This window comes from Sarcophilus harrisii, chromosome 4 (genome assembly GCF_902635505.1).
Source record: "Sarcophilus harrisii chromosome 4, mSarHar1.11, whole genome shotgun sequence".
Taxonomy (NCBI): domain Eukaryota; kingdom Metazoa; phylum Chordata; class Mammalia; order Dasyuromorphia; family Dasyuridae; genus Sarcophilus; species Sarcophilus harrisii.
In genome coordinates, this window is record NC_045429.1 from 95,118,796 (window position 1) to 95,146,011 (window position 27,216).

Consider the following 27,216-nt stretch of genomic DNA (forward strand, 5'->3'; position numbering starts at 1 on the left):
GTCTGTTCATTTTTCCTAGTCTATTACTCAACTTTTAAAGCTTTGTTAAAGTAAGGCTCTGTTTTCAGGATGAAGGGTACAGTGTTCCAAGCTTCAGAGGTTTTATGCAGCTGTTTTCAGAGATCCTTCTAGGGATCTGGCCACAAGCACACTTTTCTGTTCTAGAACTGTTTCTGCCCCACAGTAAGGCTCTAGTGTGCTAAAGCAAGAGTCCTGTTTTGCTGAAGCTGGGGGGGGGGGGGGGGCAGGTCAGGGTTATAGCTATAATTGACTGGTCAAATGATAGTTTGATAGTAGGGAGATGTTAACTGATTAGCTGATATTGGTAGATAAGACATCAAATAGGGGCTTGAGAGCAAAAACATTAGAGAAAGTGTACATCACCCCTCCAGACTGAGAACTGCATTTATCACTTCACTATTCCTAGAAGCTGTCTCTCTTTTATTGCAGCCCCAGACTGCATTGCATTTTATGGATGTCATATCTATGACTGGTGATTGGTGATTGATGACTTTATAATTTGAATTTCTCTTGAATGGAAAATAAAATTGAAACTGCTAGAAAGAGACATTCCAACATTATGGCAAGCCTCTTGCCTTAGAAAGGCAGTGGGGTAGCTTTTTTTTAGAGACAGTGTGGGCTAAGGAATAGATCACTGCATTTGGTGATAGGAAGACCCAATTTTTAAGCCAAGGGTTCTGCCCTCCAAAGGAAGATACAATCAACACTAATAAGCTTATCATGTAGATCAGGGAACTTCTTTGATCCATCTCTATGATGATGATGGTTCACTATGCAAGTCCTTTTCATGCCTCATCATCTTGACTCCTACTTATTTTTAAAATTATTTTAAAAATAAAGTTTTATTGACTTTTTTGTTTTTATATCACCTAAATTTCCCCTCACCACTATCAGCAGTGCACAATCTGTGGCAGGCTACTTACAAAGCTGGAAGCATGGGTCAAGTAATGGATTTTGTGTCTGTCATCCAAGAACCAGCCTAGTTAATTTGGGAGAGGCTTATCACTAGGTTGGTAATGGAGTGATGAATTTTTGGCCATAGTTCAAATACCATCTACTAAGTGGTAGAAGGGCTTCAATCTGTATCAGAGAAGGGAGGATACAAACCAAAGAAATCCTTGATCCTTGAAGTATGAAGTAGTAATAAAGAGCATACTTACATAGATGTATGTATATATACAAGTATATAATTATTGTGTATATTATGTGTGTATATAGTGTATATATACATGTGCAAATATTACACACAGGAATATTCAGGTATATGTATTCAAATACATGTACATATGCACACACACATACATATACATATCCATATATCATTCCTCTTGGTTAAGACCTATGATATTCTGACTTAGGGTATTCTTCTGGCAAAACTGAATGTCATGAGCTTAGAAAAGGTGCCCTGGCACTCTGATTTGCCCTGAGTCATATAGTCAATATAAGTCTAAAGGACTTGAACTATTATAGTCTTGCTGACTCCACATCCAATACACTAACCACTGACCCATTCGGCCTCTGTTATTATAATAATTATCATTATCATTTTCTTTCTCCTATACTATCTTTTTGTTCAATGGTGTTTAGACTGGAAGAGCACTGGGGCAAATTACTAATATATTGTAAAATCTGTTAGTGCACTAAGTTTTTCTGCAGATATTACTGTACTGTATTTTTAAGAGCCAAACGGAATGTTATGGAAAAAACAGTTGGGACTGTCAGTTTAGGATGACAGTTTAAACAGTCTTCCAATGAGGTGCTTCTCCTTATATAACTGGGGAGTATGAGTATGTGTTTTTAATCTTTAATCCATGAATACGTTTGAGACAAACCATGTAAAAGATAGAGAGAAAAAAAGGTAAGGAAAACTTTTCTTGTGAAAAGTATTTTCTCTGTTTTTATTAAGAAACATAAAAAAAATTATGAGTAGTCTGTGAGGAACTACATTTTCCATGTGTTCTTGGGAAGATAGTTTCCAGAGGAGAAAACAAAGGACAAACCACTTATTTCCTGAGAACTGAAATTAATAAAATATTAAGCAGATTCCTCAGAAATTTTAATCAGTACATGTAGTGGAATGAATGATGAAACTGTATTTCAAAAAGTGAAGAAAAAAAAAGTGAGATGTGACCATTCTCGTAACCAAAGTACTGAAAATATGTTTGTTTTCATGATTGATTTCATTTGTTAATAAATTATGTATTTAGTCATTTTAATATTTACAGAGTTATAAAAGATTAAGGGATTCATGAGAGAAACAAATTATTATTGGGAAAAGTTTTTCAAATAATAATAAACTACAGTAATTTTTTACTAATTACTAATACTAGTAATAGTATTTACTAATTAAATTAGTGCTAATTTAATTAATACTAATAAATTACTTTACTAATAATTACTATTATTAATACTAATAATTAAAAAGAGGTTGTAACTTGTGAATAGTTTTATTTACCCCTGCTCTTTCTTAGAGCTCGGCGTAAGAGTAAATATAATGAAAAGCTGAGGGCCAGTCTGGGGGGGGATCAGTGTAGAAGAGAGGCTGTGAAATATTTGCACGTGTTGCTGAATTGCCCTGTTTGTCCCTTTATTAACGTTTGAAGGACTTTTACAGAGATAGCCTGCAAAATGGTTGATTTCGGAAGCGTTGGGAGGAAGGTTCCTATTGCATAGACTGACTGCAAGCATTTTTAGGACGACTCCAGGAGCAGGCAGGATGAATGGTGGGCATGGTGAGTAGTAAATACTATTATATAGATTTCTGGAACTTCTGAACGAGGAAGCTCCTTTCACCAGTGCAGATTAGATCTCTGCAACCATAGAGCAAGGGAAAGTGACCTGCCCCTAGATCCCCCCTCTCTTGGGCACTAATGTTTGGCAAAGCGAGTTAATTCATCCCCACTAGCCCAGTCCTCCATTTGGTGCCTTTCGGCTGGGACTATCCTCAGTCTGTCCCTCTTGGTTGGCGATGGCTGTCTCATTACGCAGGGACCTTCTGCAGGAGAGAGACTCTCCTTTGCGCTTCTTTGTAGCCCTCTGCTTAGTACAGCCTGATACAAATTAATTAATGTTTGCTGACTGGCTGCAAACTAATGGATACACAACCACCATTATTATGACCCCATTTTAGTGGAGCAAACTGGGGCAGCAGAGGAAACTCAGTTACGGGACTTGCCAAGGGTCATCTGGATTTGACCTGGGGGGGGATGGGGGTGGGGTTAAGTCAGAACTTGAACTTGAACCCAAATTTTGCTCGGTTTGGAGGTCAGATAACCTCCAGACCTTAACCACAGACCCCAGGAAACATTCATTCATTCATAAGTGTAATTCAAAATTTCAAAACAGAATCTCTTTAGGGTTTAGGAAACTTCCCAAGTGAAAATGGAATCTGCAGACGAAGCTGCGGCCAAGTGAGGATTCGAACCCATGACGCCGACCTCTCCGGGGATGAAATCGTTCTTTTAGCTAATTCTCGGGAAGCCGCGCCCCACCACGCCTCCCAGGGCTGCTTCTCCCATTGGCTCGCTGGAAAAAGAGGTGACCCAATCGTCGTCCGCCTTAGCCACCCGGCCCTCCCCCGGGGCTCTCTAGGGGACAGAGGTCACTTGCACGCCGAGAGCGCTGGAGCTCCGCCCTGTTTGCCCGGCATTCCCCGCGCCGCCGGATCCAAGATGGAGGAGTACGCTCGTGAGCCCTGGTGAGCCGCCCCGACTGCTCCCTGCCCTTTCCGCCCCCCGTTCCCTGACCTTCGCCCCTTCGCTCGGGCCCGCGGGGCGGCCTCTGCCTCCGTCTCCTCCTCTTCCCCCCCCCGGCCGATGTCCCCGGCTTCCCTCGCGTCGCTCGGCCGTGACCTTGCGTGCGGTCCCGACGCCCCCGGGCCTGGAGGCTGCGCGTTGGAGCTTGGGGGAAGGAGTAGGGGCCGCCCCGCGAGCCTTAAGGGAATTCCGCGCCTTGGCCCACCTCGCCGGCGCCCCCCGGTCTGTGCTGCGGCCCCCGGGGCCCTGCCTCCGGGGACGCGGCGTGGGGGAGGGCGGGGGTCCCCGGGGCGGGCGTTTCCGAAACAACCTTGCCTTCTCTGGCGGGGGCTGCCTCCCGGGGCGGTCAGGCCGGCTCCGTGAGCGTCTGTGAAGCGCCGGTGTGTGCAGGGACACCCCGAGAGGCTCGCGGTCTAGCGTCCCGTTGTTAATGTAAATGAAGCGATAGGCTGGGGGAGGGGTGGTCCCGAGGGTCGGAGATCGGGCAGCCGGGGGCGGGGCCTCCCCGTGCATCCGAGGACTATCTGATAACCGGCGCTCTCCGGAGCCCAGAACCCTCGGGTCCCCGGGATGCGCTTAGGGGCTTCTAATCTGCCGAGTCCCGGAGAGCAGCCCCGCAGTCTGAGCGCGGTGGGAGGGGAGGTGCCTGAGGCGGCTTCTCTCCCGCCGCCGCGGTCAGAGGCCGGGGGTAGCGGGGCCCCTTACCTAGCTAGGTGACCTTGGGCCTTACTCAGCCTTGGTTTCGGCCTGCTCATCTGTGAAATGGGGACGCCACCATCTGACAGGAGCTTATTCCTTTCCCTCCTCTATCCTGGGAGAGAAAGCCCACCAATCTCCCCTTTCTGTTCAGCACCACATGCTTTAAAGAATATATTAGCTGCTGCTGCCACTTGTTTTGCCTTAATCCTTTTCAAACTGTCTTTCAATTTAACGTTAACGACTAAGTATTAGTTGTTGGAGGTATAGAGAGGGAAAAGAGCCCCTGTCTCCAAAGACCTTATCTGAGTTTATGGAAAGTGTATGCAGATAAGTATGTCTGGGAAGAATGGGATAATATATTGTAAAAGGAGGAGACACTTAGGTGAGTGTATCCTGAAATGGAAATGTTAGAACTAGAGGAAAAAATCAGTGGGTTGAGATGAGAAGGGGGGGGGGGGGGGGGGGGGGGGGGGGGGGGGGGGAAGTGTTTTCCAGGCATGAACAAAAACAAAAGTTTTAAAGTTACCTCGGTATGTATGGGTCACTTGTCGAGTAGTTGGAATATAGTTAGAACTGAGAATGCATGAAGGCAATTAAAGCAAAGTAAGACTTAAAATGTAGATTGTTGCCATATTGCAGAGGATCTTGTATTTCACCCCATAGAAGATTTTTGAGAAGGGAAAATTGTGCATGGTGAATCTAGTAGTATATTATTTTAAGAAGATGATTATTGAGTGAAAAGGATGAGTTGGAGAGGAGAAAGGGAAAACTTCAACTGGAAGCTTTTAGAATAGCACAGAAAGATTTGAACCAAATTGGCAACAGTATAAGTGATGAAAAGAAGATTCAATAGGAAGATAGGAAGAAAACTTCCTCTCAGCAGATTAACATTGACCTAATCATTTTCATTTTTTTCCACTCCTTTTTATTCCTTCTGAAGCTGCTGATTACCTTCTCAAGACTTGATTCTTCCTTAACTTGTATAATATTGAATTCTGATGGTGCTATGAATCTTAACTTCTTATCCCCTATGCCCCTTCCTCTTAACTTGCCAGTCTATTATATATGTATCAGACGCTTAAAGGACACAGTCAAAAATAAACTTTATATGGGGAGAAATCACAAAGAAGTTAATCCAAAGTAATTTCTGAGGGTAGGGTATGATGATAGTGAGGGAAAGCATTAAGTGAAGGAATTAGGGTTGGCTTTGTATAAGAGGTAGCATATTTGAATTTTTGAATCTTAAAAAGAGGCAGGGGTTGGGAGTTCTAAGCAGCAGAAATGGGTAAGAAATGATGGAAATAGAATGGAGTTGCCGGTATGAGCAATAGCAAGTAGACTAGTTTCACCAAAATATAGAATGCATAATATCAATCTGGAAAGATAGGCTGGAGGCCCAATTGTGAAAGGCTTCAAATGCCCAAATCGAAAATTGAATTTTGTCCTAGAGGTAATGGAGTTTTTTGAGCAGGGAAGTGATATGTACTTAAGAATATCACTTTGGGGGCAGCTAGGTGGCCCTAGGGTGTCCAGCCTCAAGTCAGGAAGACCTAAATTCAAATCTGGCCTCTGACACTTAAACACTTCCTAGCTATGTGACCCTGGGCAAGTCATTGAACCCCAGTTGCCTCAGCAAAAAAAAAAAAAAAAAAAAAAAAAATCACTTTGGCCACTGGGCAGGATTCCTGAATTAGAAAAACTAGGTGGAGGGATGAATTACAATTAGGTATTGTCATTGGCCAGGCAGGTGATGAAGTCACAAGAGTGGTTGGTAGTATTAATATGATTATTTCCGCCATCAAAAAAAAAAAAAGGCTCTGTACTTAGATGTATTTTGATGTCATCTATTCCATTGACTTTTAGCTATCAGCTTTATTATATATGATTTCATAATATCCTTCTTGTAGCTCCCTCCTGTCTCTTAAGCTATAATTGAAAAGAGGTGAACTTAGATTAACTTCTCATTGCCCAACTACTCCTAATATCTTTTCAATTCAAGTTATAGGAACACCAACCATTCTCCTCTGAGGGAAACTTAAATATCATATTTGAGTCTTGTCCTTTCCATACTCTAGTGCTTTGGTCTCAGTGATTGTCCCTGCATCAGCTTCCTTTTCATTCCAGTGAACTGTAGGGATTGGTCAGATCTTCTAACTGGTTTTGATCCTCCTAACTGGTCTTGCCAACCTATAGGATGAACTAGAGGCTTGGCAGAAAAAAAAGTCACCAGACTCCAGACACACACTCCCATGTCTTATGGGTGGAGAAATTGATTCAGAGCAACTCAAAATTAGTTCAGAATCACATACATTATAGGAAGAGCTTGAGTTTGATATAGATTTTCTGACTCCAAATCTAGCCCTAACTCACCTTAACGCTCTGTTGTCTTAAACACCATTGATTACCCTTTCCTCCTTGCCATTCTTCTTAGAAGATTTCCGGACACCTCTCTTCTCTTTCATGAATTTTTGTGGATTTAATTACCACCTCTATGCTGATGATTATCATATCTACCTATCCAATCACCAATTGGATAAGGAAAGGGAAGACATATTAGAGGGTAATAGACTCTTGTGGAGTGTAGAGTTAGGGGGAGGAAGGGAGGAAAAAATTTTCTTTGTACTGTTAACCTTTATACTTATCCTTTACTTTCTAATTATATATTATTTCTTGAGTATAAGAGCTCTATCATTTTTTTAAATTGTGAACTTAAACCAAAAGACGATAAAAAACTGAACAGCTATATACTGTTTTTAAAAATAAATGTAATTCAACAGAATAATGATAAATGTTTTCCCTTCTGTAGTCTTGCTTTCTAATGTGCATAATTTTTTTTTCCTTTATATTTATCATTTACTCACTAATGGCAATTCTTTCCCTCCAGATAAAATCCTGGAACAGTTATAGACAAACACATTGGTCATGTCTGAGAATTGAGTGTCTCATTTGAACTTCTACTCCATTACCTCTCTGCTGAGTGTAATTCTCTTTCATCTGTCTAGAAATTGTTTAATTGCTACATTGGTCAGGGTTCTGAGATTTTTCAGTTTTTCCTTCCATATTAATTTGTAATTGTGTAAATTCTGATTTTTCACATTTCATTGTCTTAATTTTTATAGATTATAAATATCTTTTCAAATTTCTCTGTCATTTTCTTGATTACTTATAGAACAATATATCCATACCTCAGTTTCCCCCAGTGATGTGTAGCTATGTTTTTTCTAGTTGACAGCAACAAAAAGTGTTGGCATAAATTTTATAAGGGTCTTTGTACAACTCTGTCCTTGATCTCTTTGGGGCATATGCCTAATAGTAATTTACTCTATCAAAAGTTATATATAGTTTAGTGACTTGTTAACATTTACTTCCAAATTGTTCTCCATGGTGATTGAACTAATTCACAGCTTCACCAACAACTCCTATCCTACAAGAACTCCAAAATTGCTATTTTCCTCTAGTTTTGCCAACTATGATAAAGAGGTGTACCCCACACAATATACATTGAACTTGGTATGAATATTGAGAACTCACTAGAAATATTGAGCTTGATGAAATGCATCTTTGAGAATATTGAATGAGTTGCTGTAACACTTTACATAATGTGAATGTTTGGGCAGTCTTGACTGATTATTCTAGTCTTGGAGACCTTAGCAGTGTATGGGTTAACCAGACAACAAAATACAGAATCAGATTTTTCAGAGCTGGAAGTTTTGGGGGACAACTATTTTAAGGTTCTTATTTTACAGATGAGAAATCGGGCCCCAGGAGCTGGTGGTTGACCCCAAAGGTCTCTAGTATTAAATCCAACCCTTTGATCTTGAGGCCAAGATATAGTTTGGGGTGGTGGGTCATCCTTTACTTGGCTCTAATGACTAACCCTTCAGAGTTGAATGAAGCGGTCCAGCCAACTTCCTGATAGCCCTTGAACATGTTCTTGTTCCCAACACTTGTTTTAGTGCCGTCCTTCTCCTTTGTTGCCAACTCTGAAATGGCTACCCTGTGTGTAGGCTGCCTCTCCAGGCAGATTCCTGTTGATTCTTTTGTGTTAGTTTACTTTTCCTTTCCCAAGCATTGCTATCAAATCCTAGTTCATTCAGAAAGAACTCTTTATTTTGGCATTGGACTATGTAGTAATTGTCAGAACTGCTAGGTGGTGCACTGGCTAGAGTGCTGGGCCTGATGTCAGGAAGACTTGTGGTTATGAGTTCAAATACGTGATCTTGGGCAAGTCTCTTAACCCTGCTTTGCCTCAGTTCTTCATCTTTAAAATGATCTGGAAAAGGAAGTGATAAACTATCACTTCTGCGAATAACACTCCAAAATGGGGTCATGATGTGACGGATATAACTGAAAACTGAGCAAGGTTCCCACATCAACCTTATATCACCTTGGTCATTCATCAAACAAAAGGCAACCTATTTTTTTTTTTTTTAAATACTGTATTAGTCATTACTTTGCAAAATATTTTAAATGGTTCCCCATTGCTTTTACATTAATATCTAAACTCTGGCTTAGCATCTAATGCCTGTCTCTCAACCTAACTATTCGATTTTACTTCCTCCTATTATAAAAATATCTATGATGTACTTCAGCCAAGTTAGTTCACAACCTGCTTGATATGCTTTTCAAATTCCTGCCTTTTTTGCTTTAGGTTTGAAATGTGTGTGTGTGTGTGTGTGTGTGTGTGTATATATATATATATATATATATATATATATATATATATTCATCATCCTTTAAAGCAGGAGTGGGGAATCTGTCCCAACTCATTTGTGAGCCATACAGTGTGAATGAAAATGTATGTTTTTAAATACATAACTTGAGTATGTAGCATGAATAATTCTAGTTATGAGATGGTGGAAGAAGTATTGTATGAAATTCTCTTCCTAACTGGGACAATATTTATTCTACTCTTCACATGAAAGTTTTCTGGCTGACCTGATCACTACCATTGAATAGTGATCTTGATTCTATTAAAAGACCATGCATAGACATTTACTTGTTTTTATTATTGTGTATTTACTTACTTTACTTTTTACTTTGTCACTAATGATTATGTGTGTGACCACAAGATAGATCTTTCTTTATAGGTTTCAGGTGTATTGATTGACTCATTTAATTTTTAAAAACCAGTTATTGTATGTGGAACATTAAAACATGGACTAGGCTAATTTACTGAAGATTTCGATATCTAGTTGTCACCAGCAAATCTTTCTTTGAAGTTTCGTGAGTAGGCCTTTTCTAGTGCTTTATAATCAAGCAAGTTTTAACTAATACTAGTTGATGATGATTGGTGCCAACAGACATGTTTGAATAAATGGTATTTACTATGTAATTATAGAGAAGGGATGTCTAAACTGCATTCTTAGAATTTATAGATTCAATTTGAATTTTAGACTAAATAGAACCAGGAATCTCAATTGGAAGGGATAGCCATCCACACCTGACCAGGAACAACTTCTAAAGCAGGGATCCTCAAAACTTTTTAAATGGGGGCCAGTTAACTGTCCCTCAGACTATTGGAGGACCAGACTTAATAAAAACAAAAACTTTGTTTTGTGGGCCTTTAAATAAAGAAACTTCATAGCCCTGGGTGAAGGGAATAAACGTCCTCAGCTGCCTCATCTAGTCCGTGGGCAGTAGTTTGAGGACTCCTGCTCTAAAGCATCCTCCACACATGATGCAGTCTCTTAAGAGGCCTCTCCAAAGGGCGTAGCTGCTCTGTCTTGTTTGTTTTTACAGCATCTCTTATATGCATCTGTTCCCTCTTGGGTACTCATAAAACTATCCCAGCACCTTCATTTAGTATTAAATGACCTCTCATATGATTGTCTTCTCTAGTACATTCTTTCCCCAGCTGCCAGAGTGATATTTCTTTCCAAAGTCAAGTATTAGTATTTGTTTGTTTTTCTATCACCTTCATTTTCATTTAGAGGCAATCTTGTCTCACTGGATAGAGAGCTGGCCTCAAACCAGAAAGATCTAGATTTCCATTCTGCCTCAGATGGATGAGGCTTTGAACAAATCCCTTAACTTTGCAATGTGCTAGGCACTTTTCTGAGATGAATTGCAGGGAAGATGACTTGCATTAGTAGATGGATTTTCTTTATCTTCTGTATCAATATTCTTAGTTAGTTCTGTTCATTTCAAAATACATTTCTCCTTTCTCCACCCCAGGGAGCAACCTCTTGGGGCAAAGCATGAAAAAGGAGAAAGCAGTTCTCCAGAACTAACCTAATGTGAATCTAGTATGACAGTATGTACTATCTTCTATGAAGTTATCTCCTTCTGCAAAGAATGTCAGCTCCCACACCATCTTCTACGCGGTCCTCTCAACTACTAATGGACCACCTCCCAAACTACTTAGTATATTTTTGTATTTATTAACTTTATGATGTTTATATTTTATACCTACTTGTCTTCTTTATTAGAAAGTAGTAGGCAGCTTGTGAATAAAAATAGTTTCGTTCTTTGTATTGGGGTCCACAGCATCTAGCATAATGCTTGGTGATAGTAGATGCATAATAAATACTTAATGATTGATAGATCATCAACCAAAGTTATTTTCACATGAACTGAGTGCGGTGGAAAGTGGGAACTTACATTCATAGTCCTTTGTTATAGCTTCATTAACTTAAATTGACTGCCATATAGCTCTATATATATTTTGTGAGGTACAATTTCATTAATTGGGCTAGGTCTGTGTTTGAGGTTTGCCATTCATTTAAACAGGGAAGGTTTTGTGGAAAAAGCAAACTTTTGAGATATGTGACTTCTTTAAAAGGATTTTTGTTTGTTTTTTTCTTTTTCCTCTTAGCCCCTGGCGAATTGTGGATGACTGTGGTGGGGCTTTCACTATGGGTACCATAGGAGGTGGTATCTTCCAAGCAATCAAAGGTTTTCGCAATTCTCCTGTGGTAAGTGAATGGAAAACTAGTGTCTTCTATATGGAACCCAGATTTGAACATTTAAAAAAAAATTATAATAAAACAGATTCTGCCAGTGAGTTGGAAACCAATTGTGTTTCTGATATTTTCTGGTCATTTGATTTTGTTTCCATAGGGAGTAAGCCACAGGCTTCGAGGCAGTATGACAGCCATCAAAACCAGAGCACCACAATTGGGAGGTAAAGAATTATTTCACATTCAGATTTTATTTTTAATTACTGAAGATGAACTTTCATACTTTTTTTTTTGCCAATTGTTGATCTCAGTTTGGCTGTAATTGCTTATTCCTGGAAAATAATTAATTTCATTATCTGATACCCATGTGGCCTGTTTCAAAAAATAGATCTTTTATACTAGACCTTATTAAGGTAAACCCTTCTTCATTGCCCCAAAATACATATTTTGGATAGAAGGGGGGAAATCTTTAAAGTTGCAGGTTTTGAGACTTCTGGGGAAACTGAAATATAGTGTTAAAACTGTACAGTATCTTATGAGAGAAGTTGAAAAGTAGGAGAGCTATTTTTTTGGGATACAAAAGTAAATGAATGCCAAAAAATTAGAAGATGATTATAGTTACTGAGCTCTGCACAATCAGCAGTGTATCTGGAAGTACCTGGTGAAGAGAAATGCAAAATGTTCTTCCTTGGGCTTATTGATGAATTCTTGGCCATTCATTAAAACCTAGTTCAAATGTCACTATTCCAGTAAAACACCTCCCCTGATCTTTCTCATCATTAAAGACCTTTTCTCCTTTAAACCTTACATTACACCTTGTTTCTACCTCTCAAGTACATAAACACATAGCAATGGTGTATATGTAATACCCCCTGTTTATTTGTAAACTATGAAAGGACCTGGCTTAATTTGAACTTTGTGTGATTCCCCAGAACCTATGAATCCCATGGTTTCAGTAGTATATATAGATGAAGAAAAGTAAATTGAGCTTGAATCCTGTGAGACTTTACTAATTAGTAAACATTTATTAAACACTATGTGCTTACATATGTAAACTATGGAGATACAAAGAATCTTAAGCTTTTCTTTGTAAGATCCTTTTTGTCCTCAAGGATCTCAGTCGTATGTGGGAGACAGCAGATGAAAAAGCAGAATGAAGGGGAGTGTGATCAAATTCAGGGAAGGAAATGATCTGAGGAGATAAGATTCAAATTTAATTTCATCTTGCAGGATAATAGTTTGTATAAATGTATATGTATAAATCAATTTAGAGAGTCGAGGAATTATGGTAAAAACTGAGGAGATTGCCCTTGAGTTAAAAATTGAGGGAAGCTAAGGATTCTAAGAAGCAAAGATTAGTTAGAATGAGTATTCCAGATATAGATGAGAGGTGAACTGCTGATTATGAGTGAACAGTCTACTAAACCTACTCTGGCAGGAATGGCTGGGGAAAATCTGACTTCACTTTTAGGGTGTTTGGTGAGCCAGTTCACTAGCAATGAAGGCACCCCGTATTTTGAATATAAATGTATGTTACCAAAAACCTCACAACCTCAGTAGTCATTGCAAAGTGATAAATTGGAGATGGTATCCCCTGTTGATCTTATACGTCACCAAACTGGCTTATGTTCCTGCCTGATCCTGGCTTAAGATCCTGCACAATCCTATTCTCCCAGAAGCTGCTCCTCCATAGTTTTCTTTCCTCATTCTGCCTTCTCTTCCAGGTATCCCTTCTTGATCACCTTGTACTTTCAGTGCACAACATTCTCATGCTTTAACCATGTCTGCTAGAAAAGTAATATGCAACCAAATGTAAAACTCGCTAAGCTTTCAGTGAACAATATTGATCATTGTTATTTGTAGTAGATTTTTTTTTTTAATTATACTATCCCTTTTTAACTTTGTCTTCAATCACAATAGCGTAGTAAGGAAATAGTAATTAACTCATTTTTGCTTAAATGCTTGTTGTGACAAACCAAAAGTACTGCAAAATGAGTAACAGCATAACTTAATATTTTAAAAACACATTAGACCCGTGATGTATTCTATATGCTATTCAGTTACAGAAATGACTGAATCCAACCTGTCCCTAAACGATAATGTCTTATGCCACAACAGATAATCATGTAGTCTCTACTTGAAGATCACTAGTAACTGGACATGCCCAGGGCAGCCCCATTCTGCAGTTGACAGTAAGCCCAAATCTGTATCTTTGCAGCTTCCATTCATAGGTATCTGTTTTGCCCTTGTTGGCTGAACTAAGAAAGGGTTTTTTGTGGGGGGTGGGGGAGGTTTGTAAACAGCTGTTATGTACCACTCCTAGAATCTTTTTTTCAAGCTGATCATCATTTCCCTCAAATGATCCTTGTATGACAGTTTCCATTCAGTTCACTGTGTTAAATGTATTTTCCCTTGCTTATATTCCTGAATAAGTAAACACAGGACTCCAGAGTCATCTGATCTGTTTCATCACCTCTCCCATTCTAATGACAGCTTAAGATCACATTTCTTTTGATTGCCATCTTACAGTATTGATACATAAAGTTCTAAATTGCATTTTTTAAAAAAATCTTTTTCACGTGAACTATTATCTAGCTATACTTGTAGAGTTTTTTGTTTTGTTTTAAATCCAAATGTAAGACTTTAAATTTATGCCTTTTACAACTTTTTCTTAATTAGATTTAGCTCCTTGGTCTAAGCCTATCAGGATATTTTTCATCTTTTTTTTTTTTTCTTCAGCTTAATAATTGATCTTTCTAGCTTCATGTCAGTCACAAATTTAATAATAAGAATATCATCTGAGCCTTGGTTTAAAGAAAATTTAGAAACCTGAGTATAATTGAGCAAAAGCAAATCTTGGAGAACTTGTTCTTTCAAGGTGACAGATCCATTAATCACCATTCTTTAGATCAAGTCATTTAACTAATTCTGAATCTAATTAGAATACTCAGCCTTTATCTGGTTTACCTTGTCCAGAAGAATATTGCAGTCTATCTTAAATGCCTTCCTGAATTCCAACTTTATAATATCTGTAATCTTTTCCCTTTGTCATTATCCATTTCCTGACCTCTCAGGAAAAAAAATAACATATTATTCTGGCATGACCTATGGATGAACCCATGCTGACTCTTATAATTCCATTTTTATATTAACTCTTATAAAACCAGTTCTTTTTTTTTTTTTTTTCTTGATGCATCAGGTTATGACCTGATTGTATAGTTTATAGCCATTAATAAGGGAAAGGAATGAGAATTGTCCCTTCAGCAGCTAGCATGGTTAGATGCTAAATGAATGAATGAAGAAAATAAGATAAGAAAAAACTACTGAAATCAGAAAAAAAATAATGGTTAAGAAAGAAAGCTCAAATATATGACAATGGGACAAAGCATACTTGGTGCAGCCTGATTTCTTTTAGCCCTGATTTATCAAGCTAGTGGTGTTTCTAATATTTTCATCTTGTATAACAATTCAAGCTTTTTTTTAAGCTAAGTATTCTGACTTTATTCAATTCTCGTGCAGATTTGTGGTGTGTGTTCAAATTGTGCAGTAATTCATAAAGAGTAGAATTTGATTTCTACTTGTTTCCTACTAGATCATTTTGTTAATAGCAGGAAAATAATTTTTGCATTTTAATAGGAGTTTTTGTTTTAAACCAAACAGGTAGCTTTGCAGTTTGGGGAGGTCTCTTTTCCATGATTGATTGCAGTATGGTAAAAGTCAGAGGAAAAGAAGATCCATGGAATTCTATCACAAGTGGTGCCTTAACTGGAGCCATATTGGCAGCAAGAAGTAAGAAACTCATGGCTATAATAGAAGATTATTTGGAAGACCTCAATAAACATTACATCTTTACTTTGTCATTTAGCATGTGAGAAATGATAGCTGTAGGGGAAAAGCTAAGTTTTGTTTGATAACAGAAGTATACATAATAGCAATTCAGAAAGGAAAAACACCTATTATCTTGACATTTTTGAATGTGACGGTATAGCATTTCTTGACATTTTATCAAAAAATAGACTTGCTTCCTTAAATATTTCTTCATCCGAACCTTTTATAATGTATTTGAAACAGTTTTGTGAGAAGATTGTTCAGGGTCAGACACTTGATATATATATATATATATCAAGCAGGAACAGCTAATGCTAAGTTCAACATCTGTGATGGCAACTTACTAGCAGTTGAGCTTTTTAAAAACACTATCTCATAAAAGGATACTCAGAATTTGGGATACCTAATATATAATAGTTGACAGACAAGTTGAATGTCCAAGTACCTCCAAAGGTCATTCCATATCTGTTCTGACTTCTGGGATGTGGATTTGGTACAGAAAAGGAAGAGAAGGCCTACTTGGTCCCCAATGTCTTATAAATTCAAACTCTTCAAACCTGGGGAAAACAGAAGGAATCCCAAGGAAATAAAGATAATTCTGAGGATAGTGCAGAAGGTGTCGGGTTTATTCTAGGGCAAGTTTGAGTGAACCTGAAAGCATCAAATTAAACTGAAATCCTGTTGATTAGGGAGAGATCTTAAACATAATTTTCTACCCTTTGGTAAAAAGATGAACTGTCGCAGCTAATTTTTGGCCTTTTGAATTCTTGAGACAAAAAGCTGACCAGACTTCATTTAGATCAGTGATTAACCCTTTTTTCTGTCATGTATTCCTTTGGTGGTCTGATGAAGCCCTGTGGATCCTTTAGAATAATGTTTTTAAGAGCATAAAATAAAGTATGTTGAGTTATTAATGAATAAAAAAATGAAACTTAATTTTATTGAAATATAACTTCAAATATTTTCTAATAAGCAAAGCCAGGGAACTTAGGTTAAGTATTATTATGTATTTACTGGGCTCATGTCAGTCTCCTAGTGTAGCTAATGAATAAACATAAAGTCAGAATTGGAAATTAATTTCTCTTGTCATTGATACCTTCAGATGGACCAGTGGCCATGGTTGGTTCAGCTGCAATGGGTGGCATTCTTCTGGCTTTAATAGAAGGAGCTGGTATCCTGTTAACAAGATTTGCATCTTCACAATTTCCAAATGGTAAGTTTTCCTCTTCTAGAATCTAGTAGTAGTCTCAATATATAAATAATATTCTCAAAAGCCAAAAATCTTGGTTTTGCATTGTTCACTCATCTTTTAGATCTATACTGTCGCTTGAATTTATTTGGGCTAATGGTTTAAACAACATTTGGGGAGTCGGGGAGATATCTATCTATCTTGTGTTTGAACTATATTCACATTTTGTTGTGGAAACCCTGAGGATGTTGGTCATAGGGATAGTGCCCTTTGAAGAATAGAATGTGGATTTCAACAACTGTTTTTGTTGTTGTATTCATGCTTTTTTTTGCTTTTTTTTTTTTTTAATGTAACTTTTTATTGACAAGAGTCCATGCCTGGGTAATTTTTTACATTATCCCTTGCACTCACTTCTGTTCCGACTTTTCCCCTTCCTCCCTTCACCTCCTCCCCCAGATGGCAAGCAGTCCTATACATGTTAAATATGTCATAGTATATCCTAGATACAATATATATGTGCAGTACCAAACAGTTCTCTTGTTTGTTGCACAGGAAGAATTGGATTCAGAAGGTAAAAATAACCCGGGGAGAAAAACCAAAATGCAAACATCAACAACTGTTTTAAAGAAAAATAAAATAACTGTAGCTATATATATTTTATAGTGAATATTTTCCACAAATTAATTTGCTTTTTTTTAAGCATTTGGGTTAACTGGGAGAAAAGGGATCATGAAACTTCATTGGTAAGATGCATGTTATTGCTTGTTGGCTGTTAGCTATTCTTTATCTACAGCATTTAGGGAGAAAAATTTAGGAGCTAATGATCACATTGAATTTAGTTTGAACATTGTAACCATAGAAACTTGAAACAGCTCTTACTCTAAATTTGGAACAGTTTTTCCCTGGAGCACAGAGGAGAATAATGGTATCAGGGACTGCTGTTGGAACTAACAAAAAGGGATCACTTTCTGTCTGAGACAGTAATAGCAAAACATTGACTTGCCTGTTCTTTAAAAAGACGTAACAGAGGAGTGAAACAAGTTGAGAATTTTTTGTTCAAGCAGTTGGACAAGAATCAGTATAAAGTATGCAGAATAGACTATCTCTCTTAATTTGATTTCATTTCCCTATGCACTGAGCAAAGATCCCATGTCCTTGTGGCATAGCTTTGAAATAGTGCTCTGCTCATTAGATACCATTGGGAGGGACTGGATGACCTCATGGGCTCTTTCTGTCTGATCTGTGTACTTTTTAGTCACCTCATTTCTCACCCAATTGAGAGAGCCATGTTCTGCCATACTTAGAATACTTTTAAAATTTCAGAGTCAGAATGCAAAAATGAAAATGGTCATATTAATATCTTCACAAAAAGTAAAAACATGTTAAAATTTTCCATATATCCTAACTCTGTAAAGGAAATGTGGGCATTTTTGATTATGCTTTACTTGCTTTGGCAAATTTTCTTGAAGAGTTCAGTCACTAAAGCAAATCATTTATCTAGAAATAACAAAGTAATCTTTAAAGACATTTTTAATCTGGCTTTTGCTTGATTTTTTTTTTTTTTTTTTTTTTTTAAGTCTCAGAAATAACCTGTTTTTGCAATAGATCAATATTTCTGGAAAAATATTTTTAAAATCTCTTGGAAAGTAAATCATGTACAAAATTAAATAACATTTTCAAAGAAATTTCTGTAGGGAAAAATTGATCTTGAAATTGATGAAAAATACAAAAGTATTTTGTATAGCAAGGAGGCAGATGATTATAATTCTCTGAATTGCATTAAATGTTGCTGCTATTGAGGTAGTGAAGCACTTTGTGAGGAGAAAACTTTGGTGTATCTAATTCTCATTTTAAAAAATTTTGTAAAATACTCATTTTCATATATACATGTGCTCACACACCCAAAATCACACACCTTTCAAGCATCAAAAGACAATGCAAAGAATGCAAAACATTGCTACACTTGAAGAAGGTAAGACTTATGGGCAAGCCTCTTGAAGTTTTAGTTTCCATCTGTAAAACGAAATGACACTTGTATTTCCTATAAAACAGGGTTGTAAAGAAAGTAGACCTTAAAAGTTTTATGTCATTGTTTATCACTCCATTCTCTGCAAACTTAGTTCCACAAGATTCCATCCCTAGCACTAGTCATGAGCATCATCTTCCTCTTCAGAGTTTCCATTGCCTACTTGATTGATTTTATAGGGTCAGATTCACTGGAATGTCTTAAAACACAGCATACCTGCATTTTATAAATGTTTGACAGAATAGGATTTCTTCCATTTGCCATGAAATTGAGGAAAAAATGCTTTTTAAGTAATACCTATCCCAGTTTGGGTGGCTATAGCAGCTTGTTACTATAGTTACTTAAAATTTTGACTCTGCTTCTTGCTGAAATTAATTTACATTGCATTTCTGGCTCAGCAGTGGAGAGATCTTGACTCTTAAAACACAAGGGAAGCCAGACTGTCATCTATCCTCCTCAGTTTGAAGTGCCTCCAATTCTGTCACGCTAGTACAGGAATTAGGCAACCCTAAAAATAAAACTAGACTGATGTCCTTAGTTTAATGCAATGTATTTTCCATTTGGTTGGACTCAATGCAGACTTAATTTACTCAACCTTATTATATTGCTCTTAGCTGTAACTTCTTGATATTTAAGAATGAAACTTAAACATTTATGTCAATTGCAGGACCCCAGTTTGTTGATGATCCTTCCCAGTTGCCTCCAGCTCAGTTGCCACCCTCACCATTTGGAGACTATCGTCAGTATCAATAATGAAACTGTTGCCCTGAGGTTTCTTATTAGTATACAATCTTTAGTTCTAAAAAGATTCTGGAAGACCAAGTTACAGTCTGATTTGGACAAGAAAGGCGGACTATACTCTGAAGAAACACTTAGCACTTTTTCTATTTAAAAAGAACCTGGGACAGAAAGTCTAAAAGTTTAATTTTATTTATTAATACTTGGATTGCATTTGTAATAAAAATAAATGTCTAGAAATACTTTTAAATGCTTAGAAGATGAAGGACCAAAGTTGGGAGAATATTGAAATTGATTTCCTTATGGACTTCTCTGCCTGGTTTGTTGTTCTGTGGTTCAAACAATAATAATCCCTGGAATTTGTTCTTTCAAGATCATCAGTAGTAGTGTTCCACTTTCATCAAGTACTTCATCTTCTCAACAATAATAGATTTTTAAACTTGCATGTGATGGAGTTAGAATCTATTCTTACTCCTGAAATGGATTGTGTACCAAAGTTGATGCCAACCCACACAGGTTTTTAGAAAATACTTTTAAGCATCAAACAGATACAGTAAAGTGCTGATTTTTCACACAACATCGCCTTATACAAAAATAATATGTTTGCCCTTTTGAGACTGTGAACTACAAGACTTTTCTGAGGCTACTGTGCCTTGGTTTCTGACCATTAGAAATTTCACCAGAAGTGACTGGTATCCAAAATGCTTGGTCCTGTAAAGGGAGAGCTCAGAGTTGGAATAGTTTTCATTATTGGAAAAGTTTGTTGTTTATTTGTGGGATTGAAAATAAAATATGGAGATTTTTTGTGATGCTTTTGTGGTCTCAACTGATTTTTACACATATATAATGGGGAAGGTCTTTTTAGGTCTTGTAAACCTAGTTAGGTGAGCCGAGTTGCTGATATTTCTTGACTAAATCATCATGAACTACCAGAAGGTATAACCAGACACTTTGATTTGCAACAGCATTCACTTTACCGAGTGCTAATTATATACTTGCCATTATAAAGAACACAAAGATGAATTAAACAGACCCTGTCTCTAAGGAATCTAGTTTGGTGACTGTACTTAAAACTGCTAGAGTGTGAAATGGAAAATTCATCATAAGCATTAATTAATCCCTGTGCACCAAGTTAGATATTTGATGATTTTTTTAAAATGCGATTTTTATTTAAAGCTCTTTGATTATTGGTTGCACAAGGCGGCTAAAAATCAAGCTGAGGATTTTGAATTGCAGAGAAAATTCAATGTTGCTTTACTGGAATGTTGAGGCTTGTCTTAAGAATAATGTGAATTTCTTTTACACAAATGGAGTGCCATGACTGAGTGGGAAACTTGTTAAACCCTTAAGTCTTTTTGTTTTTTGTTTTGTTTTTGTAAAACCCTTAATCTTCAGGGCAGCTAAGTGGCACAGTGGATAGAGCACCTACCCTGAAATCGGGAGGGCCTGAGTTTAAAAACACATCCTAGCTATGTGACCTAGGGCAAGTCATTTAACCCCAGTTGATGGGGGAAAGGAGGGGAGACTTTAATCTTAAAGGAACACTGAAGAAATTTGTTATAATCAAGCTTTTAGATCACTGATAATTTTTTTTTTCTGGTTATATATGTACATTCTTGTTTGTTTGTTTGTTTTTTTAATTTGTGAATTATGTTGGGAGAGAAAAATCTAAAACCATGAGAGAAAAATAGAGGAAAAAGTGAACATAGCATGTGTTGGTCTCCATAGCTGTCTGTCTCTGGATGCAGATGTTGTTTTCTACCTAAAGTTTTAGAGATTGCCTTGGATTACTGAACCTTTTAAGTTTGATTCTTTTTGTTTTGCTCAGCATCAGTTCATGTAACACTTTCCAGGTCTTTCTGAAATCGGCTTGTGCTTCATTTTTATAAAACAATGTTCCATTACCTTTATATATCACAACTTGTTCGGAATACCGATTTTCCAATTCTTTGCCACCACAGAAAGCTACTACAAATACTTTTGCCTATGTGGGTCCTTTTTCTCTTTTGTGTTTCCTTGGAATACAGACCCAGTTCACCAATACATTTTTGTCACATAACTTGGTTTCACTGGATTTAATTGAAACTTTTTTTTGTAGGACTTTATTTGCTTTGAGCAGATAGAAACCACTTGATACTTATCCCTACACTGCTTTACAATTCCCCATTGTCATCCTCCCCCTCCCCAAGTCAGGGACTTGGGAGGGAAAATATAGACATATTTTGAGTCCAGGAAATAAAAGACAGGGCTAGCCTGGGCACTTAAAATGGAAGTTCTGGGAGACATTGGCCAGAGGAAGGGGCGTAGAGGGTGAAAAAGCTTTGTTATTGTGGAAATTGTCCTATAGTTCAGGAATGGAGCCCAAGCCCAAATTTTTTGAGCCCTGGCTCTTTCCATAGTAGGGGTTCTTAAACTATGGGTACATAGATCCACAAAGGGTCTGTGGAGAGATTTTCAGGGACATGTGAATTTGAATGGGAAAAGAATTCTATTTCTATTTTCATTAACTTCTAAAATTATTTCTATTTCAACTAGTGGATTTTTATAAACCTTTTTGAAGAAGTCCACAAGTTAAAAATAAAAATGACAAAAGCTAAGAACCCTTTGCTCTAGGGCCAAACAACCAGTCTGGTTTTTCCTACATAGGAGTTTTTTTTTTCTGCTTATACATGTACATAAAATTTTTTTAAAATACACATTTATGAATCATGTTGGGAAAGAGAAATCTGAAATGGGAAAAACCACGCAAGAAACTGAAGTGAACATACCATGTATTGATTTATATTAACTCCATAGTTCTCTTTCTGGATGTAGTTTATTCCAAGTTTATTGGAATTGCCTTGGATCATTGAACTGCTGAGAAGAACCAAGTCTTTGATAAGTTGATCACTGCACAATCTTAGTGTGCAATATATTCCTAGTTCTACTTCCTCTACTCAGTATCAGTTCATATAAATTTTTCCAAGCTTTTCTATAATCAGCTTGTTCATTTTTTATAGAACAATCATCCATTACTTTAATATACCACAATTTATTTCCCAATTGATGGGCAAATTTACTCCTTTTCTAATGATGAGCTAACCTAAAAAGAGCTGCTACAAATATTTTTTGCTCATGTGGGTCCCTTTCCCTCTTCTATGATGCCCTTTGGATATAGACCCAGTAATAGCACTGCCAGATCAAAGGTTATGCAGTTTTATAGCCTTGAGCGTATAGTTGCAAATTGCTCTCCAGAATGGTTGGTTCATTTCACAACTAATTAGTATATATGAGTTTTAACAAAATTTGAGGACATATCAGTTGCCTTCTAAGTCTTGCCTTTCCCAGGCTAAAACAATCCCTTGTTCCCTTAGCTGATCATCATGACATTATTTGAAATATTTTACCATCCTGGTTGTCTCTTAAGACACTTTTCAGCTAATCATTGTTCTAATTAAAATGTGCCTGGGATTGTACATAATACAGCATGGTCACCATTATGCTTCTCTTAATTCAGTCTAAAATCAGGGTAGTTTGTCATATTACACTAAAATCCAGACATATTTTCAAAACTATCCATCCTTTGTCTGCCTTATACTTGTGAAGTTGACCCCAGTTTACCATGCTTTTTTTTAAACTAGGAAAAAAAAAATTAGGTTATACATGTACATTTTTGACATTTTCATGTGAATCATGTTGGGAGAGAAAAATCGGAACAAAAAAAAAATACAAGAAAAAGTGAAAATAGTATGCTTTGATCCATTTTCAGTCTCCATAGTTTTGAGATTAGCTGCATCTATTATAGTTGATCGTCATACAATCTTGCTGTTGTATACATTTTCCTTGTTCTATGCACTTCGTTCAGCATCAGTTCATATCTTTCTAGGCTTTTCTGAAATCACCCCTGTCCATTCTTTTTATAGAACAATAATTCTTTAAAATACACATTTATCAATCATATTGGGAAAGAAAAACCAGAACAGGAAAAAACCATGAGAAGAAAAAAGTGAATGTAGCATTCCCCAATTTATGGGCATTGATTCATTTTCCAATTCTTTGCCACCACAAAAAGAGCTGCTACAAATATTTTTGCACATGTAGGTCCTTTTCCCTCATGATCTCTTTTGAGTTGCCATGCTTTTTTGAGTGCTGCTTACATTTAAGGAAAGGGAAGGGAGTCCTCATTGTTGAGAATCAGTTCAGATGCGGGTCACATACATGTGAACTTGGCAGTAAAATTATTTTAGCAGAAGGTATATGGTAAAAATAGCAAATAGCATTACGTTTGTGGGCCTCGAGTCCTGGTGTACTCATCACTTTGGCCAAGTCACAAGCTCTCAAAGTCTATTTTCCTCATCTGTAAAATATGGATAATGCTATTTGTACTAATTACCTCAAATAGATGTTGTGAGAATCAAATGAAATGTGCGAAAGTGATAGATAGTTATAAGCTGCTATTTTGTATAAATCTCCATGAACATCATCTCTGATGCCATACTTGGGGTGTGGAAGTGACCTGACTCTAGAATCCCAGTGGAGTCCCAAGTTCTGGTCCGGTCTGCCACAGTGGAAAGACTTCGGGTTGGGGTTCTAGCTGTACACTGCTCTGCAAGGATCTACCTAGTTAAATAACGAAAGGCTTACCACAAGAAGAGTGGCTACTAGTTTATGAATTTTTCAGTTTTGGCAACCCAAGAATCAGAAAGACAAAAGAGCTCTTAATCCTATGTGGATGTTTTCCACCTCCATAATGACATTGCGTGGAATTGTGGGTAAAAGGGCCATTCTCAGACTCTGCAAGTATTAAGCTGTTGCTATCCAATGTGCAATTTTTGGCCAGTGAGGATACAAATAGTATCCTCATTAACAGTCTAAATAAAACCAGACAAAAACTGAATGGAAGGATACTTCATGGGTTCTCAGCTAGGTAAATAAAAAAAAAAAAAAATCCCCTAAAGCACCAAAAACTATGGGATAATTGCACTGCCCAATGAACATACTTGGCAAACAGACTACCATGAAGATAATTGCAGTTTATGCACCAATGCTTATTGCAAGGTTGATAAATTAGTAAATTCATGAAGAACTTCACTGATAAGACCTTCCAGACCAACCATGTTTCTTGAACCCCAGAAACTTCAAAGCATACCTCAAGATGGGCTCTTGCTCTAGCTATTAGTATTCTCATGTACATGTTGTATCCTCCATTGGATAGTAAGCTCCTTTAGGGGAGGCATTTATGTTTTGTCTTTTTAGTCCCGATGTCTAGAATAGACTTTAAACATAGGTAACATCTAGGTGCCTAATAAATGCTTATTGACTTGAAAGGAATGGAAAATATGGCAAAGAATATGTTTATATATATATATATATATATATATATGGCTCAGAACCACTTGGAAGCCTCACACCTGTATGTTGTAAATACTTTCTTAAACAGAAAAGTCCCTGAGTGTCCTAAGTGTTAACAAGTAAGGAACCACTGCTCTGGAGTCAGGTTGTGGGTTCAGATTTTGTCTCTGCTCTTTTCTGTCCACATTACTTCAGGCAGGTCACTTACTTAGCTGGAATCTTATCTGTAATAATGGGCTTGGACCTATTGGTCCCTATAATCCTATGACATAAAATGATTTTTTTTAACAAACAAAATTCTGATTGTCTATATGGAAGTCAAGTTAGTTGTCTTTGTGCATGACTAGTTAGAATAAAAGTCAAACTCAAATTAGAAAAAAAGTGCTGAATAGCTGGCAGATATTTCAACTAATATGAAAAATAGAAGTCTCCTTATAAAATCTCTCAGAATCTTTACCTTGCTTCAATGCTCAACATGTCATTTCTTCAGTAAGTCCTCTTATTCCTCCAATTCTCTCCTTCCTCAATTTTTCTTTATACTGTAGCTACCTATGTGCATGCTGTATCCTCTATCCCTAAGCTTCCTGAGATCAAGGATGGTTTTATGTTTGTAACCCCAGTACCTTACATATGGTAAACTAGTAATGTTGGAACTGAATTGAATCCATCCTTGCAAATTTTTCAATTTTTTTAGGATATCCCATTTTCCCATCACACAAATTTATAATGCTATAAACACCCTTGATTCTTTGATTCACTGATTCTTGATTCTTCATTCCCTGCATCAAAATAGTAGTCAAATTCTATTTATTCTACCTCTGCAGCCCTTCACTTACATGACCAATATCCTAATTTAGACCAACATTACTTCTTATCTGGGATACTATAATTGGTCTTCCTGTTTCCAGTCTCTTCACTCTCTGCTCTGTACTTCACTTAAAATAATCTTTTCTATCTCCCCTTGTAGAAGATAAACTCATTGTTAGAAGGGATTGTTTCATTCTTTGTACTTATATCTCTTATATCTGCTTATATATACTTATATCTGGCACCTAGTAGGTTCTTGTTGATTAATTGACTGATTGATTCCTAAAGCAGAGAGCCAGATGTGTAGTAGAAGTAGAGAACCAAGTTTTTTATCAAGAAAAAAATGAAATTAAATCTTGCTACTGACACATACTAGCTGTATGACTTTGAGGAAATCACCTAACCATTCAATGTCAGGTAACACTTTTAAGAGTCTAAGCTATCCGTGGAAGGACCCTACACATTAGGACACAGATGAAATCAGAAGACTTTTCCCTTCTAAAGCCACTCCCACAAAAACATTCATTTTCATTGTCATACACCATAAATGGCTCCCTCATTCCACAAAAATAAAATACAAATTTTATGGTTTTCCATAACCGGTTTAACCTTTATTTTCAGTCTTATTACCATCATTCACATTGTGTTTTAAACCAGTAGCTTTCCTCAAACTCAGAAAATCTATATATTTTGTGAAAATGGGCAACACTTTTAGTGAGTGACCTCAAAGCACTCATTTCAACAAAAGCTCATCCTTTTAATACCAATATTCCACATTGTTGTTATGTGATTCATGATCATAGAGCTATCTTAGGGTAATCAAAATTGCAGTTGATGTAAAAGCCATTAGAATGGATTGGTGTTTTGCCCAATATTGCATCATTAATCCTTGTGAACCTCCAAATGATCTTTTTCTTTGGCTAATACATTCATTTCAAATGAATTATTTCAATTTCTTAAATAGAAATGGCAACTATCAATTGTCATCCATGGTAAGCCCTAGTGATACAAAGACAAAAGGAAAATAGTGTTTCTCCTGAAAAGGCTTACATTCTACTTGGGAGAATTAGAAAATTCATAAAAAAGTAATTCCTTATCTACAAAATGTAGTTTAGAAGAGATTTTGAGGCATGGTCAGAAATGTAGGAGGTGAATCAGAAGACTACAATAGTATCACAAAAACCCAGAAAGGTAAAGTCTCCAGATTGCAAATATATTTGGCAAGAAAAGGAGCCATTTCAGTCATTTGGAAAGGGTGAGAATCTGACTGCTGCATTATCCATAAAAATGTTAAAGAAAACAAAAAACGAAGGCCTTTGTTGGGTGGATCCTCTTCGTAGACTATAATAACTTATAAGGAAAAGGAAAAGAATAGTTAGCACTTAGATATGAGGTAGCTAACTCTCAGTGGATAGATCCATAGTCCTGAAATCAGGAAGACCTGAATTCAACTCTAGCTTCAGACATTTACTTGCTGTGTGACCCTGGGCAAGTTATTTAATCTCTCTTTACCTTAGTCCACTGGAGAAGAAAATAGCAAACTACTCCAGTGTCTATCAAGAAAACTCCATAGATAATGTGGTCCACAACATCATGAAGAGGACACAACAGAAAAGCAAGCACTTATTACAGTTTGCAGAGTACTTATAGGTACTATCTCATTTGATCTAAACCATAATATTTTGAGGTTAATACCATTAGCATTTTACAGACAAAGAAAGCTGAGATTGAGAGGTTAAGTGACTTAAATGTCTAAGATAGGATTCAAACCCAGGTCTTGTTGACTCCAGGTGTTGCTACCAAACTGCCTGTGAAAAATGTGAACTAAAGCTCAGTAAAGTCTTCCTCTGATTCCTCCTTATTACACAAAAGGGACCTTGGATTCTTGAAGGTTTTATGATTGTAGCTCAGATTCTAGCA

The 27,216-nt window shown here is 37.0% G+C and overlaps 1 protein-coding gene across 1 annotated transcript; it reads left to right on the plus strand.

Moving 5' to 3' along the window:
* Positions 1-1,748: 1,748 nt before the first annotated feature.
* Positions 1,749-19,606, plus strand: TIMM17A (translocase of inner mitochondrial membrane 17A). Its single transcript, XM_023501880.2, has 8 exons — positions 1,749-1,879; positions 2,636-2,753; positions 3,378-3,718; positions 11,293-11,392; positions 11,538-11,601; positions 15,038-15,166; positions 16,308-16,418; positions 19,088-19,606. Exons 2-8 carry the CDS (start codon positions 2,742-2,744, stop codon positions 19,171-19,173), a joined length of 843 nt encoding a protein of 280 aa, XP_023357648.2. The 5' UTR covers positions 1,749-1,879; positions 2,636-2,741; the 3' UTR covers positions 19,174-19,606.
* Positions 19,607-27,216: the final 7,610 nt, after the last annotated feature.